Raw genomic sequence first — 17,500 nt, 5'->3', positions numbered from 1 at the left:
GCCGCGGCTGAATAGCACGTGGTCCCGGGGCACCAGGTGAAGGGTCAGACCCCCAGTGCACCAGGTGAAGGGTCACACCCCCAGTGCACCAGGTGAAGGGTCAGGCCTCCAGTGCACCAGGTGAAGGGTCAGGCCTCCAGTGCACCAGGTGAAGGGTCAAACTCCCAGTGCACCAGGAGAAGGGTCAAACCCCCAGTGCACCAGGTGAAGGGTGAGACCCCCAGGGCACCAGGTGAAGGGTCACACCCCCAGTGCACCAGGTGAAGGGTCACACCCCCAGTGCACCAGGTGAAGGGTCAGACCCCCAGTGCACCAGGTGAAGGGTCAGACCCCCAGTGCACCAGGTGAAGGGTCAGGCCTCCAGTGCACCAGGTGAAGGGTCACACCCTCAGTGCACCAGGTGAAGGGTCAAACCCCCAGTGCACCAGGTGAAGGGTGAGACCCCCAGGGCACCAGGTGAAGGGTCACACCCCCAGTGCACCAGGTGAAGGGTCACACCCCCAGTGCACCAGGTGAAGGGTCAGGCCTCCAGTGCACCAGGTGAAGGGTCACACCCCCAGTGCACCAGGTGAAGGGTCACACCCCCAGTGCACCAGGTGAAGGGTCACACCCCCAGTGCACCAGGTGAAGGGTCAGGCCTCCAGTGCACCAGGTGAAGGGTCAGGCCTCCAGTGCACCAGGTGAAGGGTCACACCCCCAATGCACCAGGTGAAGGGTCACACCCCCAGTGCACTAGGTGAAGGGTCAGACCCCCAGTGCACCAGGTGAAGGGTCAGACCCCCAGTGCACCAGGTGAAGGGTCAGACCCCCAGTGCACCAGGTGAAGGGTCAGACCCCCAGTGCACCAGGTGAAGGGTCAGGCCCCCAGTGCCCTTCCCTTGGTGCCCTCTGTTTCCAGGAGTCTTTGACCAGGCACTCTGTGCCTAGTCAGGGTGCCCAGCTGTTAGTCTGTGTTAATCCCGGGACAATCCGATTACCCTGTGATTTAGGTGTCAGCGTTTGGGAGATTAGTTTCTCACCGGCTCAGTCTCTCACATTGCCTCTTGCTGCCACTGGACGCACCACTTCCCTGCACTCCGTGCATTCATTCTTGTATCGATGCCTTTTGAGTTGGATGCCCTTCAAGTGGTGTGCAAGACTGAGCTGTGAGTATTCTGGGCCGAGTGAATCCACGGGTCGAGGGTCTGGGACCTACCATGCTGGAACATGGGACATCCAGTCCTCGCCATGTTTGTGTTGGGAGGCCAGGGGAAGGGGGCCACTGAGGCGAGAGAGTGGGGTCGAGGATGAGGAAGCGATGCCAAACTTGGGTTATAAAAAGCTGGTGATTGTCGGAGGAACTTTTCACCGTGTCTGAGGTGATGGTGTGCGTGTGGGGAGGGAGGGAGAGTGTGATGGTGTGAGTGTGGGGAGGGAGAGAGAGTGTGATGGTGTGCGTGTGGGGAGGGTGAGAGAGTGTGATGGTGTGAGTGTGTGGAGGGTGAGAGAGTGTGATGGTGTGAGTGTGGGGAGGGAGGGTGAGAGAGTGTGATGGTGTGAGTGTGGGGAGGGAGGGTGAGAGAGTGTGATGGTGTGAGTGTGGGGAGTGAGAGTGAGAGAGTGTGATGGTGTGAGTGTGGGGAGAGAGAGAGAGTGTGATGGTGTGAGTGTGGGGAGTGAGAGAGAGTGTGGTGGTGTAAGTGTGGGGAGGGAGAGAGAGTGTGATGGTGTGAGTGTGGGGAGGGAGAGAGAGTGTGATGGTGTAAGTGTGGGGAGGGTGAGAGAGTGTGATGGTGTGAGTGTGGGGAGGGAGAGAGAGTGTGATGGTGTGAGTGTGGGGAGGGAGGGTGAGAGAGTGTGGTGGTGTGAGTGTGGGGAGGGAGAGAGAGTGTGATGGTGTGAGTGTGGGGAGAGAGAAAGAGTGTGATGGTGTGAGTGTGGGGAGGGAGAGAGAGTGTGGTGGTGTGAGTGTGGGGAGGGAGAGAGAGTGTGGGGAGGGAGGGTGAGAGAGTGTGATGGTGTGAGTGTGGGGAGGGTGAGAGAGTGTGATGGTGTGCGTGTGGGGAGTGAGGGTGAGAGAGTGTGGTGGTGTGAGTGTGGGGAGGGAGGGTGAGAGAGTGTGATGGTGTGAGTGTGGGGAGGGAGGGTGAGAGAGTGTGGTGGTGTGAGTGTGGGGAGGGTGAGAGAGTGTGATGGTGTGAGTGTGGGGAGGGAGGAGGTGAGAGTGTGATGGTGTGCGTATGGGGAGGGAGGGAGAGAGAGAGTGTGATGGTGTGAGTGTGGGGAGGGAGGAGGTGAGAGTGTGATGGTGTGAGTGTGGGGAGGGAGGAGGTGAGAGTGTGATGGTGTGAGTGTGGGGAGGGAGGAGGTGAGAGTGTGATGGTGTGAGTGTGGGGAGGGAGGAGGTGAGAGTGTGATGGTGTGAATGTGGGGAGGGAGGAGGTGAGAGTGTGATGGTGTGAGTGTGGGGAGTGAGGGTGAGAGAGTGTGATGGTGTGAGTGTGGGGAGGAAGGAGGTGAGAGTGTGATGGTGTGAGTGTGGGGAGGGAGGAGGTGAGAGTGTGATGGTGTGAGTGTGGGGAGGGAGGAGGTGAGAGTGTGATGGTGTGAGTGTGGGGAGCGGAAAGGAGAAGGGTATGGAGGAGGCGCTTGCGAGAGATGATGTGGGATCTGTAGTGATGTCGTTGCCTGGTGTGAGGAGGGAGCTGTTATAAGAGGAAGCAGATTACTGGGAATAAACTCTCAAAATATTCTGATCTGTTTCCGTCCTCACTCTACATCATCTGAAAGAAGAGAGAATATTTATTTTGGAATCATTGTTTTCGGTGTTTTTGGTTTGAGTTAAAACTTTAAATGTCAATCCTGTTTGTTTGACTACTGTCAGTGACATCATCCCCGTGACATCACCCCTCACCAATCACAGTGACATCATCCCCGCGACATCACCCCTCACCAATCACAGTGACATCATCCCCGCGACATCACCCCTCACCAATCACAGTGACATCATCCCCGTGACATCACCCCTCACCAATCACAGTGACATCATCCCCGTGACATCACCCCTCACCAATCACAGTGACATCATCCCCGTGACATCACCCCTCACCAATCACAGTGACATCATCCCCGCGACATCACCCCTCACCAATCACAGTGACATCATCCCCGTGACATCACCCCTCACCAATCACAGTGACATCATCCCCGCGACATCACCCCTCACCAATCACAGTGACATCATCCCCGCGACATCACCCCTCACCAATCACAGTGACATCATCCCCGCGACATCACCCCTCACCAATCACAGTGACATCATCCCCGTGACATCACCCCTCACCAATCACAGTGACATCATCCCCGTGACATCACCCCTCACCAATCACAGTGACATCATCCCCGCGACATCACCCCTCACCAATCACAGTGACATCATCCCCGCGACATCACCCCTCACCAATCAGTGACATCATCCCCGTGACATCACCCCTCACCAATCAGTGACATCATCCCCGTGACATCACCCCTCACCAATCACAGTGACATCATCCCCGTGGGTTTAGAATGAATAACGTACCCGTTAAAGGACATTTGTCCTTTCTGTCTGTAATTTCTGACGAAGCATCTTCCCAATCTCAGCCCGATAGCCCAGTCTCTGAATCTTTACACGTGGGCACAGGGTGGAGCTCAGGGGGGCGTCTAAAAGAAGTAAAGGTAATAGCATGACAAATAAAAGGAAGAAAAACAAATTTTTATTTAAATGGAGAAAATTTGCAAAGTGCTGCAGTACAGAGGGACCTGGGGTCCTTGTGCATGAAACACAAACAGTTAGTCTGCAGGTACAGCAAGTGATCAGGAAGGCAAATGGAATGCTGGCCTTTATTGCCGGGGGGATAGAGTATAAAAGCAGGGAAGTCCTGCAACAACTGTACAGGGTATTGGTGAGGCCACACCTGGAGTACTGCGTACAGTGTTGGTCTCTGTATTTAAGGAAGGACATACTTGCATTGGAGGCAGTTCAGAGAAGATTCACTAGATTGATTCCAGAGATGAAGGAGTTGACTTATGAAGATAGGTTGAGTAGGTTGGGCCTATACTCATTGGAGTTCAGAAGAATGAGAGGTGATCTTATTGAAACTTATAACGAGGGAGCTCGACAAGGTGGATGCAGAGAGGATATTTCCACTCATAGGGAAAACTAAAACTAAGGGACATAGTCTCAGAATAAGAGGTCGCCCATTTAAAACTGAGATGAGGAGGAATTTCTTCTCTGAGGGTTGTAAATCTGTGGAATTCTCTACCCCAGAGAGCTAGGGAGGCTGGGTCATTGAGTATATTTAAGGTGGAGATAGACAGATTTTTGAGTGATAAGGGAGTAAGAGATTATGGGGAGCGGGCGGGGAAGTGGAGCTGAGTCCATGGTCAGATCAGCCATGATCTTATTAAATGGCGGAGCATGCTCGAGGGGCCGTATGGCCGACCCCTGCTCCTATTTCTTATGTTCTTACATTCTTATGATTGAAGGTTCGTGCATTTGCGAGATTCCAGCAGCTTCTGCTTGGGACTAAAGTCTCCCAACAGCCAGTGCAGTGTCTAATCTCCTTCCAACTGCCAGCTCCAATCCATCAACTCCTCGAGGAGAGCCTTTATCGCCAGGCACCCTCACCTGTCAGGCCGCAGTGACTGGCTTTAAGGAGCACTGACCCAATGGATGGGCATTCAGTGTCACGTGTGCCATTGTTGTCATGACGATGACATGTGCCAATGATGCATTGACATGATGTGATCTGTCTGCTCTCGAGGCACCGTGTGATCACGCAAGGTTTATGAGGGAAGTGCAAGGCCTTTTAGAGAATGTTGGGGATTGCAGTTGATCTAGTGTGTGGTCGTACATTGCCCTCAGCACACCTCTCCAGATCCCTCCACTGCCTCTCATTTGTCGTACAGCTTGTGCAACAGCCTACTGGATGATCAGAAATGTCTTCCATAAATATTGAGAAGACTCAAACCTTGTTCCATAGTGACCACGTCACTAAGACCGCCTGTTTCCACCTCCGTAACATCGCCCGTCTCTTCCCCAGCCTCAGCTCATCCGCTGCTGAAGCCCTCATCCGTGCCTTTGTTACCTCCAGACCTGATTATTGCAACACACTCCTGGCTGACCTCCCACATTCTACCCGATGTAAACTTGAGGTGATCCAAAACTCAATTGGCCTAACTCGCACCAAGTCCCGCTCACTCATCATCCCCTGTGCTCGCTGACCTACATTGTCTCTCAGTTAAGAAAAATCTCGATTTCAAAATTCTCATCCTTGTTTTCAAATCCCTCCAGGGCCTCGCCCCTCCCTATCTCTGTAACCTCCTCCAGACCAACGACCCTCCGAGATGTCTGCGCTCCTCCAGCATCCCTGATTATAATCGCTCCACCATCGGTGGCCGTGCCTTCTGTTGCCTGGTCCCCAAGCTCTGGAACTCCCTCCCTAAACCTCTCCGCCTCTCTACCTCCTTTAAGATGCTCCTTAAAACCTACCTCTTTGACCAAGCTTTTGGTCATCTGCCCTAATATCTCTTTATGTGGCTCGGTGTCAAATTCCTGTCTGGTTTACGCTCCTGTGAAGCGCCCTGGGATATTTTAAAGGTGCTATATAAATGCAAGTTGTTATTATATACTTGGCCGCCATCTTTTATTTCCATAATGCAATGAGGAGTATCCATTGCAACCCTCAGATACAGGAAGTATTGTTATGGTAACAAACTAGACCAGTGTTTGTATGAGCAAAGTATATTTGTAGTAACCATGCTCGCTCTCTCTCTCTCTCTCTCTCTCTCTCTCCAACTTTGTCCGCACCTGACCCCAGGGCTGAGAATCCAGCACTTTATTCCACAACACTCCCAGAGAGGTAAAGTACAATTTCCTTTCTCTCATTTTTAGCTGTTTATTTTTCATTTAGATCCAGTTCGTGTCTCCAGGCTGATTTGCCAATGGGGGTGGTTTGTTGCTGTCCATCTCCTGGGCTCGACTCCTGCCGGAGCTCCGTGCTGGGGCCAGAGCTCCGTGCCCCTGGTTGTGAGCTGTGTATTGATATCCCATATTTCTGCTCTCCCCTCAGTGTTATGGATGAAGATGGCCAGAGCCTGCGACGACAGAGGCTGGACAATCAGGTGGGATATCAATGGGATATTGAACATTAAATGATCAGTTCACCAGATGGTTGATGCACCGCAGGAAACTCATAGGAGATTGGAGTTAATGTAGGACAGTGTAGAGGGAGCTTTACTCTGTATCTAACCCCCTGTACCTGCCCTGGGAGTGTTTGATGGGACAGTGTAGAGGGAGCTTTACTCTGTATCTAACCCCCTGTACCTGCCCTGGGAGTGTTTGATGGGACAGTGTAGAGGGAGCTTTACTCTGTATCTAACCCCGTGTACCTGCCCTGGGAGTGTTTGATGGGACAGTGTAGAGAGAGCTTTACTCTGTATCTAACCCCCTGTACCTGCCCTGGGAGTGTTTGATGGGACAGTGTAGAGGGAGCTTTACTCTGTATCTAACCCCGTGTACCTGCCCTGGGAGTGTTTGATGGGACAGTGTAGAGGGAGCTTTACTCTGTATCTAACCCCCTGTACCTGCCCTGGGAGTGTTTGATGGGACAGTGTAGAGGGAGCTTTACTCTGTAACTAACCCCCTGTACCTGCCCTGGGAGTGTTTGATAAGATAGTGTAGAGGGAGCTTTACTCTGTATCTAACCCCGTGCTGTACCTGCCCTGGGAGTGTTTGATGGGACAGTGTAGAGGGAGCTTTACTCTGTATCTAACTCCCTGTACCTGCCCTGGGAGTGTTTGATGGGACAGTGTAGAGGGAGCTTTACTCTGTATCTAACCCCATGCTGTACCTGCCCTGGGAGTGTTTGATGGGACAGTGTAGAGGGAGCTTTACTCTGTATCTAACCCCATGCTGTACCTGCCCTGGGAGTGTTTGATGGGACAGTGTAGAGGGAGCTTTACTCTGTATCTAACCCCGTGCTGTACCTGCCCTGGGAGTGTTTGATGGGACAGTGTAGAGGGAGCTTTACTCTGTATCTAACCCCATGCTGTACCTGCCCTGGGAGTGTTTGATGGGACAGTGTAGAGGGAGCTTTACTCTATATCTAACCCCCTGTACCTGCCCTGGCAGTGTTTGATGGGACAGTGTAGATGAGAATAGAGTATCAGCCACTGGAGACACAGAACTATCGTTTGTCCCTTTTCCCAGTGGAATCTCTTGAAACAGAAGCAGAGACGGAAGCGGCAGGATATCCTGATGGTTCAGGCAAACCCAGACGCCAAGCTGAAGCCCAGGCAGCTGAAGAAAGCAGATGAGCAGACCTTCCCGTTCGAAACCCATAGCATCAATGTACTCACAGGTACAGAGTGTCCATAACACACAAAAGCACCGGGACTGTGTAATGAGATTTGCTGGAGCATCAGCAACACTCCCACAGTTTCTCAGAGTATAAGATCAATCTCCCGGACACTGCTGGGAGCAACCCAGGAGAGAAGGATTTGCAGCACCTTCTGATTATAATGTTTTTGCAGACAGTGCACTGGAGGGATGGGCTTCGATGGGAGAGTTAGGGGACTGGATGGATAAATGATCAGAAAAGCAAAGGAAAATCGGGAACCGTTCATTTAGGGCAGAGTCAGGGCTGATGAAGAGCTGGTTAAGAACAGTTGGGAAGTATTTACTTCCAGTAGCTTGACTCGTGTCTCAGACACTGGGATCATTTGAGGAACAGAGAGATGAATAGAGGTAGGATAGAGGGCCTCCTTCACTCAGACCTGTGACCTTCTGACCATTGCAGGCCTCACTATTAGCAGCGACGGAGTGAGATTAGAGTAGGCTTGGGGAGATGACAGGTGGTGGAACACAAGGTGCGAGGCTGCCGGTGAAATGACTCAGACTGAGCTGTTGACACGTGCTTTTCTCTAACAATTCCCCTTTTCTCTCTCTCACACCTTCCTCTCGAAGACTTCTCCTGCAAGATCCCTGTGGAAGAGATCGCCAGTATTCCGCTCCTCTTCGAGTCACTGGATAATGGGGACAGAGATATTCACCACTCGGCCAAAGAACCAGCATGGAATGTGGAAAACGGTAAGGCTGAGTGGCCTGCTGGGATTGGGCATTAGCTGGAGAGTCAGGGTGGCAAGACTGGGGTGTCCAGGAGCTGCATTGCTTGGGGTGGGGGCGTGGGAGTGGTACTGAGGACAACGAGTGCTGGGTCACATGGAATTTGGACAGTTTAAGGCACATTGGATTGAGGATTGGTTAACAGACAGAAAACAAGAGTAGAAATAAACGGGTCATTTTCGGGTTGGGAGGCTGTAACTCGCGGGGTGCCACAAGGATCAGTGCTTGGGCCTCAGCTATTCACAATCTATATCAATGACTTCGATGAGTGGACCAAATGTAATATATCCAAGTTTGCTGATGATACAAAGCAAGTTGTGAGGAGGATGCAAAGAGGCTTCAAGGGGATATAGACGGGCTAAGTGAGTGAGCAAGAACATGGCAAATGGAATATAATGTGAATAAGTGTGAAATTATCCACTTTGGTAGGGAAAATAGAAAATCAGAGTATTGTTTAAATGGAGAGAGATTGGGCAATGTTGGTGTTCAGAGGGACCTGGATGTCCTTGTACACGAATCACTGAAAGTTAACGTTCAGGTACAGCAAGCAATTAGAAAGCAAATGGTTACAGGAGGATTTGAGTATAAGAGTAAAGATGTCTTACTGCGATTATACAGGGCCCTGGTGAGACCACACCTGGAGTATTGTGCACCATTCTGGTCTCCTTACCTAAGGAAGGATATACTTGCCATAGAGGGAGTGCAACGAAGGTTCACCAGACTGATTCCTGGGATGGGGGGATTGTCCTATGAGGAGAGATTGAGCAGACTGGGCCGATATTCTCTAGAGTTTAGAAGAATGAGAGGTGATCTCATTGAAACATACAACATTCTTACCGGGCTTGACAGGGTGGATGCAGGGAGGGTGTTTCCCCCCGGGCTGGGGAGTCTAGAACCAGGGGTCACACAGTCTCAGGATAAGGGGTCGGCCATTTAGGACTGAGATGAGGAGGAATTTCTTCACTCGGAGGGTGGTGAACGTTTGGAATTCTCTGCCCCAGAGGGCAGTGGAGGCTCAGTCGTTGAGTATATTCAAGGCAGAGATCGCTAGATTTTGGGAATCAAGGGATATGGGGATTGGGCGGGAAAGTGGAGTTAAGGTCGAATTCCAGCCATGATCTGATTGAATGGTGGAGCAGGCTCGAGGGGCCGAATGGCCGACTCCTGCTATCATTTCTTAGGTTTTTATGTGGAACTCATCCCCCTTACCTAACCACTCCCCTCTTGCCTAGCTCCCAGCACAATGTTAATGTCGACCCTCACAGTGTCTATGTTGTGTCCGTCTCTCTCTGTTGATCTCACACTGCCGTTCACAGATGTACTGGAAGTGGCTGTGGAGGAACTGGAGGAGAATGGAACCGAAGTGACAGAGCGCGCAGTGACAAAGAGCGAGAAAGGCCAGCGGCAGGAGAAAGGTCCGATAGCCAGACAGCAAGTGAATACATAGCAAGTGTTGATTGGTCTGTGTTCCAGGATGGGTCTTTCTTCCTGATATGTGAACGCTCACCGATTGATTAGGCAGATTTTTTGGAGTAACTATAATCGACAATAACTAAACATCCATTTAACAGCAACATTGCAAAAAACCTTCTGCGTTTTAGCCATGAAGTTCAAACCGAGCTCAGTTGAACAAAGCTTTGAATTTCAAAAGTTAAAAGTTAATGTTATTGCAAGGCCATCTGACTAACCCTGTCCTGACCTGCATGGCCCCTCACTGTCACACCCCATGAGTGCAACGCTTTCGGGAAATGCACTGATCACACTCCATGAGCGACATTCCCTCTGTCTCACTCTCTCCCCCTGTCTCACTCTCTCCCTCTGTCTCACTCTCTCCCTCTGTCTCACTCTCTCCCCCTGTCTCACTCTCTCCCTCTGTCTCACTCTCTCCCTCTGTCTCACCCTCTCCCCCTGTCTCACTCGCTCCCCCTGTCTCACTCGCTCCCCCTGTCTCACTCGCTCCCCCTGTCTCACTCGCTCCCCCTGTCTCACTCGCTCCCCCTGTCTCACTCGCTCCCCCTGTCTCACTCTCTCCCCCCTGTCTCACTCTCTTCCCCCTGTCTCACTCTCTTCCCCCTGTCTCACTCTCTCCCCCTGTCTCACTCTCTCCCCCTGTCTCACTCGCTCCCCCGTCTCACTCGCTCCCCCTGTCTCACTCGCTCCCCCGTCTCACTCGCTCCCCCTGTCTCATTCTCTCCCCCTGTCTCACTCTCTCCCCCCTGTCTCACTCTCTCCCCCCTGTCTCACTCTCTCCCCCTGTCTCACTCTCTCCCCCCTGTCTCACTCTCTCCCCCTGTCTCATTCTCTCCCCCTGTCTCATTCTCTCCCCCTGTCTCATTCTCTCCCCCTGTCTCATTCTCTCCCCCTGTCTCATTCTCTCCCCCTGTCTCATTCTCTCCCCCTGTCTCATTCTCTCCCCCTGTCTCATTCTCTCCCCCTGTCTCACTCTCTCCCCCTGTCTCACTCTCTCCCCCTGTCTCACTCTCTCCCCCTGTCTCACTCTCTCCCCCTGTCTCACTCTCTCCCCCTGTCTCACTCACTTCCCCCTGTCTCACTCTCTCCCCCCTGTCTCACTCTCTTCCCCCTGTCTCACTTTCTTCCCCCTGTCTCACTCTCTTCCCCCTGTCTCACTCTCTTCCCCCTGTCTCACTCTCTTCCCCCTGTCTCACTCTCTTCCCCCTGTCTCACTCTCTTCCCCCTGTCTCACTCTCTTCCCCCTGTCTCACTCTCTTCCCCCTGTCTCACTCTCTTCCCCCTGTCTCACTCTCTTCCCCCTGTCTCACTCTCTTCCCCCTGTCTCACTCTCTTCCCCCTGTCTCACTCTCTTCCCCCTGTCTCACTCTCTTCCCCCTGTCTCACTCTCTTCCCCCTGTCTCACTCTCTTCCCCCTGTCTCACTCTCTTCCCCCTGTCTCACTCTCTTCCCCCTGTCTCACTCTCTTCCCCCTGTCTCACTCTCTTCCCCCTGTCTCACTCTCTTCCCCCTGTCTCACTCTCTTCCCCCTGTCTCACTCTCTTCCCCCTGTCTCACTCTCTTCCCCCTGTCTCACTCTCTTCCCCCTGTCTCACTCTCTTTCCCCTGTCTCACTCTCTTTCCCCTGTCTCACTCTCTTCCCCCTGTCTCACTCTCTGTCTCTCTCTGTCTCTCTCTGTCTCACTCTCTGTCTCTCTCTGTCTCACTCTCTGTCTCTCTCTGTCTCACTCTCTGTCTCTCTGTCTCACTCTCTGTCTCTCTCTGTCTCACTCTCTGTCTCTCTCTGTCTCTCTCTGTCTCCCTCTCTCTCCTTCTCTGTCTCTGTCTCACTCTCTGTCTCTCTCTGTCTCACTCTCTGTCTCTCTCTGTCTCACTCTCTGTCTCTCTCTGTCTCACTCTCTGTCTCTCTCTGTCTCACTCTCTGTCTCTCTCTGTCTCCCTCTCTCTCCTTCTCTGTCTCTGTCTCTCTCTGTCTCCCTCTCTGTCTTTCAGGGTGTCTGTCTCTCTGCTGATGCTGTTCTCCACTTTGTACAGAAGTGTTGGACGATGAGTTGAAGGAGATTGAGCAGGGTATGGTTGTCAAACTCCAAACTCCTTTGAAGATGAAATCTCGAGCAGGAGCAAATCGAGAGAAAAGACAAAGACTGAAAGGTGAGGAGGTAGCCATGGACCTGAACAATATCGATTTAGATCTCGATTCTGCAGTGAGGATATGGGCGCTGACTGACAGCTGCAACAGTTGGTGCACAGACTTCTGTAAACCTCACCGCCTCTCGGTTGCTGCTCTCATTATCCCCAAAGTGCACAATGTGACCCAGAGCCCCAGCTACTGGGGCAGATCAGAGTGAGCTAGGCTACTGGGAGTTCAGTGACCGGAGAGGTGGGCTTCGATGGGAGAGTTAGGGTACTGGAGGGATGGGCTTCGATGGGAGAGTTAGGGGACTCGAGGGATGTGCTTCGATGGGAGAGTTAGGGGACTGGAGGGATGGGCTTCGATGGGAGAGTTAGGGGACTAGAGGGATGGGCTTCGATGGGAAAGTTAGGGGACTAGAGGGATGGGCTTCGATGGGAGAGTTAGGGGACTAGAGGGATGGGCTTCGATGGGAGAGTTAGGGGACTAGAGGGATGGGCTTCGATGGGAAAGTTAGGGGACTGGAGGGATGGACTTCGATGGGAGAGTTAGGGGACTGGAGGGATGGGCTTCGATGGGAGAGTTAGGGGACTGGAGGGATGGGCTTCGGTGGGAGAGTTAGGGGACTGGAAGGAGGGGACCATGTCGGGCTCCACACACAGGGACAATGATAAATTGATGCTCTGATTAGTAAGCCATTAGGAAAGTTTACTGAAAGACATGAAACCCGAGTGCAGAGAGTATAGACAGCTGCTGGAGAGAGAATCTGTAACTTTCCAGCTCTCAGGTGTAGAGTGTCTCTGAATATCTCGGTCTGTTCATTTAAAATGCAGTGGATGAGACGGCAAGAACTCCCAAGGAGAGATCAGAGAACAAATTCCTTCTCTATCATTCAATGTGTAAATAAACCCGATTCAGGATTTTAGCCGATGAGCAACAGCCAAGCAGCAACCTATTACCTGTCTTTCATAACCGAGTCCCACCCTGAAGGTGCTGACTCTCCCCGGGGTACAGTTCCTGAAGGTGCTGACTCTCCCTGGGGTACAGTTCCTGAAGGTGCTGACTCTCCCTGGGGTACAGACCCTGAAGGTGCTGACTCTCCCCGGGGTACAGACTCTGAAGGTGCTGACTCTCCCCAGGGTACAGACCCTGAAGGTGCTGACTCTCCCTGGGGAACAGACCCTGAAGGTGCTGACTCTCCCTGGGGTACAGACCCTGAAGGTGCTGACTCTCCCTGGGGAACAGACCCTGAAGGTGCTGACTCTCCCTGGGGTACAGACCCTGAAGGTGCTGACTCTCCCTGGGTACAGTTCCTGAAGGTGCTGACTCTCCCCGGGGTACAGACCCTGAAGGCGCTGACACTCCCCGGGGTACAGACCCTGAAGGTGCTGACTCTCCCCAGGGTACAGACCCTGAAGGTGCTGACTCTCCCCGGGGTACAGACCCTGAAGGTGCTGACTCTCCCCGGGGTACAGACCCTGAAGGTGCTGACTCTCCCCGGGGTACAGACCCTGAAGGTGCTGACTCTCCCCAGGGTACAGACCCTGAAGGTGCTGACTCTCCCCGGGGTACAGACTCTGAAGGTGCTGACTCTCCCCAGGGTACAGACCCTGAAGGTGCTGACTCTCCCCGGGGTACAGACCCTGAAGGTGTTGACTCTCCCTGGGGTACAGACCCTGAAGGTGCTGACTCTCCCCGGGGTACAGACCCTGAAGGTGCTGACTCTCCCTGGGGTACAGTCCCTGAAGGTACTGACTCTCCCTGGGGTACAGACCCTGAAGGTGCTGACTCTCCCTGGGGTACAGACCCTGAAGGTGTTGACTCTCCCCGGGGTGCAGACCCTGAAGGTGCGGACTCTCCCTCGGGTACAGACCCTGAAGGTGCTGACTCTCCCTGGGGTACAGACCCTGAAGGTGCTGACTCTCCCCGGGGTACAAACCCTGAAGGTGCTGACGCTCCCTGGGATACAGACCCTGAAGGTGCTGACTCTCCCTGGGGTACAGACCCTGAAGGTGCTGACTCTCCCTGGGGTACAGACCCTGAAGGTGCGGACTCTCCCTCGGGTACAGACCCTGAAGGTGCTGACTCTCCCTGGGATACAGACCCTGAAGGTGCTGACTCTCCCTGGGGTACAGACCCTGAAGGTGCTGACTCTCCCTGGGGTACAGACCCTGAAGGTGCTGACTCTCCCTGGGGTACAGACCCTGAAGGTGCTGACTCTCCCCGGGGTACAGACCCTGAAGGTGCTGACTCTCCCCGGGGTACAGACCCTGAAGATGCTGACTCTCCCTGGGGTACAGACCCTGAAGGTGCTGACTCTCCCTGGGGTACAGACCCTGAAGGTGCTGACTCTCCCTGTGTCGGACCCCCCCTTGTTGTGAATCCACTGATGAAGTGACTGGATGGGGATGGCGGGGACGCTTTGTGTTTGGGAGTTGCCATTAACGCTGCCCCATCTGATCCCAGGGGGCGATGACGTTGTTACGATCCAGGAGGAGGTGCAAGAAATTGAGCAGAAGGTTGGGATCTTCACGGTGGAGGAATCGAGTGAGGATCGGGACCAGGAGGAGGAGGAAACTGCTTCCCTGGCCGTCTTGGTGAAAAGGAACAGGAGGACAAAGATAAAAGGTGCGGAGATTTCTGCCCAACCTGCCAGTTATTGATGGGTGTGGCCTATCCTGCCCTTACCCACCACTCCCCCCCCCCCACCCCCGCCCCCGGGTCAAGGTCACTCTGCGGTGGGGGGGGGTGACCTTAACCAGGGGGCGGGGGGGGGGGAGGTACATTGTGTGGGGAGAATTCCAACACTGGTCGCCCCGAGCTGTGGTGCTGTGGGATCCTGCTGCCCGAACCCCGATTATTGAGACGGGGGAATTCTGCGCTGATCCTGACACGGGGGAGCTGGTGGGGTCAGGTGTGGGATTGGGTGTTTGGGGCACAGAGCAAGGCTGTCCTGCTGGTTTCCACACTTGTTTTACCGTCTGTTCAAGTCAATTTTGCACAGATTTTCCAGTATTGCTTCACCATGGTGTTCGAGGAGGCTCCTTTCTCCAAACCTGGCCGAGGCTGTGTTCGCTGAACCGGAGTGTCCGGATCCTGCTCCAGAATCAGCTTTGACTGTGAGGCCCCCACAGTTGAATAACCCATATAGACTAATGCCTGATGGGTGTAGTACTGGGAGTGTCTGTGTCCCCGCTGGAGCAGGACATTGAGGTTTAAAGGGATCTTCAACATCTGCTGGGGATTGGGGAAATTGGGGGGTGGGGGGGGCGGCGCTTGGCTCAGTCAGCATCCATGGGGAGGGGCCCCATTGCACTAGCCCGTGACCCCCCCCCCCAGGCGGGGGAGGGGCCCTATTGCACTAGCCCGTGACCCCCCCCCCCAGGCGGGGGAGGGGCCCTATTGCACTAGCCCGTGACCCCCCCCCAGGCGGGGGAGGGGCCCCATCGCACTAGCCCGTGACCCCCCCCCCAGGCGGGGGAGGGGCCCTATTGCACTAGCCCGTGACCCCCCCCCCCCAGGCGGGGGAGGGGCCCTATTGCACTAGCCCGTGACCCCCCCCCCAGGCGGGGGAGGGGCCCTATTGCACTAGCCCGTGACCCCCCCCCCCAGGCGGGGGAGGGGCCCCATCGCACTAGCCCGTGACCCCCCCCAGGCGGGGGAGGGGCCCCATCGCACTAGCCCGTGCCCCCCCCCAGGCGGGGGAGGGGCATACTGCGACATTTACCAAATCGTGTAAGCTTGACTTGAAATTGATTTGTGGTGAAAATATGAAATCTGATGGAATCAATTGCTGTGTTTTGATTGGGTGAATATTCTGGGAATAATGACTTGGTTCTCAGTTGTCTGTCAGGCTCGGGGGGTGGGGGTGGGGGGGCTGTGCCTTGATCTGATTTTGTTCGGTGTGTCTCCGATTCCCTCCCCCAACAACGGACCCCTCCACAGACACGGGAACAGTACCACAGCGGTGATGTTACTGGACCAGTAATCCAGGGCCCGGACCGGTGACCCGGACACGGGTTCAAATCCCACCACGGCAGCTGGGGAATTTAAATTCAATTATTGGGATATTAAAAAAAATATAATTCTAGTATTAGTAATGGTGGCCATGAAACCGGTCGGGTTCACTAAAGTCCCCAAGGGAAGGAAATCTTCCGCCCTTACCCGGTCTGGCCGATATGTGACTCCAGACCCACAGCAATGTGATTGACCATTAACTGCCCTGTGAAATAGCCCAGCGACACACTCGAGGGTGGTTAGAGATGGACAATAAATGCTGGCCTTGCCAGCGACGCCCACATCCCAGGAACTAATAAAACACATGGCCTAAACACAACTCCCCGCAGAGACACGGGGCCTTGCAGCCTGGGGCCTTACAGCCTGGGGCCTTACAGCCTGGGGTCTTGGAGCCTGGGGCCTTACAGCCTGGGGCCTTACAGCCTGGGGTCTTGGAGCCTGGGGCCTTGGGGCCTTGGAGCTTGGGGCCTTGCAGCCTGGGGCCTTGCAGCCTGCGGTCTTGGAGCCTGGGGCCTTACAGCCTGGGGTCTTGGAGCCTGGGGTCTTGGAGCCTGGGGCCTTGGAGCCTGTGGTCTTGCAGCCTGGGGCCTTGCAGCCTGCGGTCTTGGAGCCTGGGGCCTTACAGCCTGCGGTCTTGGAGCCTGGGGCCATGGAGCCTGTGGTCTTGCAGCCTGGGGCCTTGGGCCCTTGCAGCCTGGGCCTGGCATTGCAAGGCATTCAGTGGTAATACTAATTATTGACTGACTCCAGTATTGGTTTATTAACTGAAAGCTGCTCTCAGCTTCGATCAGGACCGCCCAGCTCTTGGAGCAAAGTTTCACCAGAATATTTACCCGGCTCGTGGGTAAACTTGCTTCAGAGTTCCTCAAATAAAAGGACAGAAACGTAGGGATGCTGGGACGGTTCAGTCCATGAATGGCCTGTCTCTCGTGTTATGTGCTCGGTAATTACAGTCTGCATCCCGAAATGACAGATTAATAATTGTAACAAAACACTTTTGCATGAAACACGAGCTGTTCAAGGTGACCTTAGTTTTGGTGCCATTGATTCTAATGTAAAGCTCGTTGACTCTCGTCCAAACATGACCCGATCACACTGGTGTCGTTACCACGGAAACTGGTGTTGCTGTTGGCCGTTGCCACGCTGACACTGAACCGCGCGCGGTCTTTATACAAGAGTTCCCGATGGGCTGGGCAGTGACATTAAACTCCTGGCCTATGTTTCACCCCAACATCTCGCTCCCCGAGACAATCTCTGCCGACAGGCGGAACGATGGCCGAGTGGGTGAGGATCGCAGGTGAACACACTCCATTGTGAGCTTGACTTCCCATTCAGTTTATTCCCAGAAGGAGCTGATTGAGGAGACTGAGGATGAGAAGGTGGTGGGAGAGGAGGAGAGAGAGACCGAGGAGGGAGAAAACATCGCTCCACAGGTCACCGCCAGTGAGCAGCACTCGGCCTCAGCAAAAACCGACAGAAATGTGAGTCACCTCTTCATCCCTTCCCTCCCTGTTCCAACTACTTGGAATTGTGTTTAATCCTGGCCATAAACGCAAGGACGTACATGAATTGGAGAGGGAGGTAGGGAGGGGGTGGTGGGAGGGGGTAGGGAGGGAGGGGGTGGGGAGGGAGGGAGGGGAGATGGAGGGAGGTAGGGAAGGGAGATGGGGGGAGGGAGAGGGGAGATGGGGGAGGGAGGGAGGGGGCAGAGGGAGGGAGGGAGGGGAGATGGGGGG

General features: G+C 54.1%; 1 protein-coding gene across 1 annotated transcript in view; it reads left to right on the top strand.

Moving 5' to 3' along the window:
- The first annotated feature begins 28 nt into the window (after positions 1-28).
- Positions 29-17,500, top strand: part of LOC139243733 (tubby-related protein 3-like) — a 36,005-nt gene continuing 18,533 nt past the window's right edge. Inside the window, exons 1-9 of the mRNA XM_070870845.1 lie at positions 29-1,145; positions 5,841-5,882; positions 6,093-6,144; positions 7,232-7,382; positions 7,988-8,110; positions 9,463-9,561; positions 11,651-11,767; positions 14,214-14,375; positions 17,100-17,245. Of these exons, the coding sequence (XP_070726946.1) occupies positions 1,099-1,145; positions 5,841-5,882; positions 6,093-6,144; positions 7,232-7,382; positions 7,988-8,110; positions 9,463-9,561; positions 11,651-11,767; positions 14,214-14,375; positions 17,100-17,245 (939 nt within the window). The 5' untranslated portion in view covers positions 29-1,098. The remainder of the gene's footprint in view (positions 1,146-5,840; positions 5,883-6,092; positions 6,145-7,231; positions 7,383-7,987; positions 8,111-9,462; positions 9,562-11,650; positions 11,768-14,213; positions 14,376-17,099; positions 17,246-17,500) is intronic.

The sequence above is a fragment of the Pristiophorus japonicus genome, unplaced genomic scaffold, assembly GCF_044704955.1.
Source record: "Pristiophorus japonicus isolate sPriJap1 unplaced genomic scaffold, sPriJap1.hap1 HAP1_SCAFFOLD_1842, whole genome shotgun sequence".
Lineage (NCBI taxonomy): Eukaryota > Metazoa > Chordata > Chondrichthyes > Pristiophoridae > Pristiophorus > Pristiophorus japonicus.
This window is presented reverse-complemented; position numbering and strand designations above follow the sequence as displayed.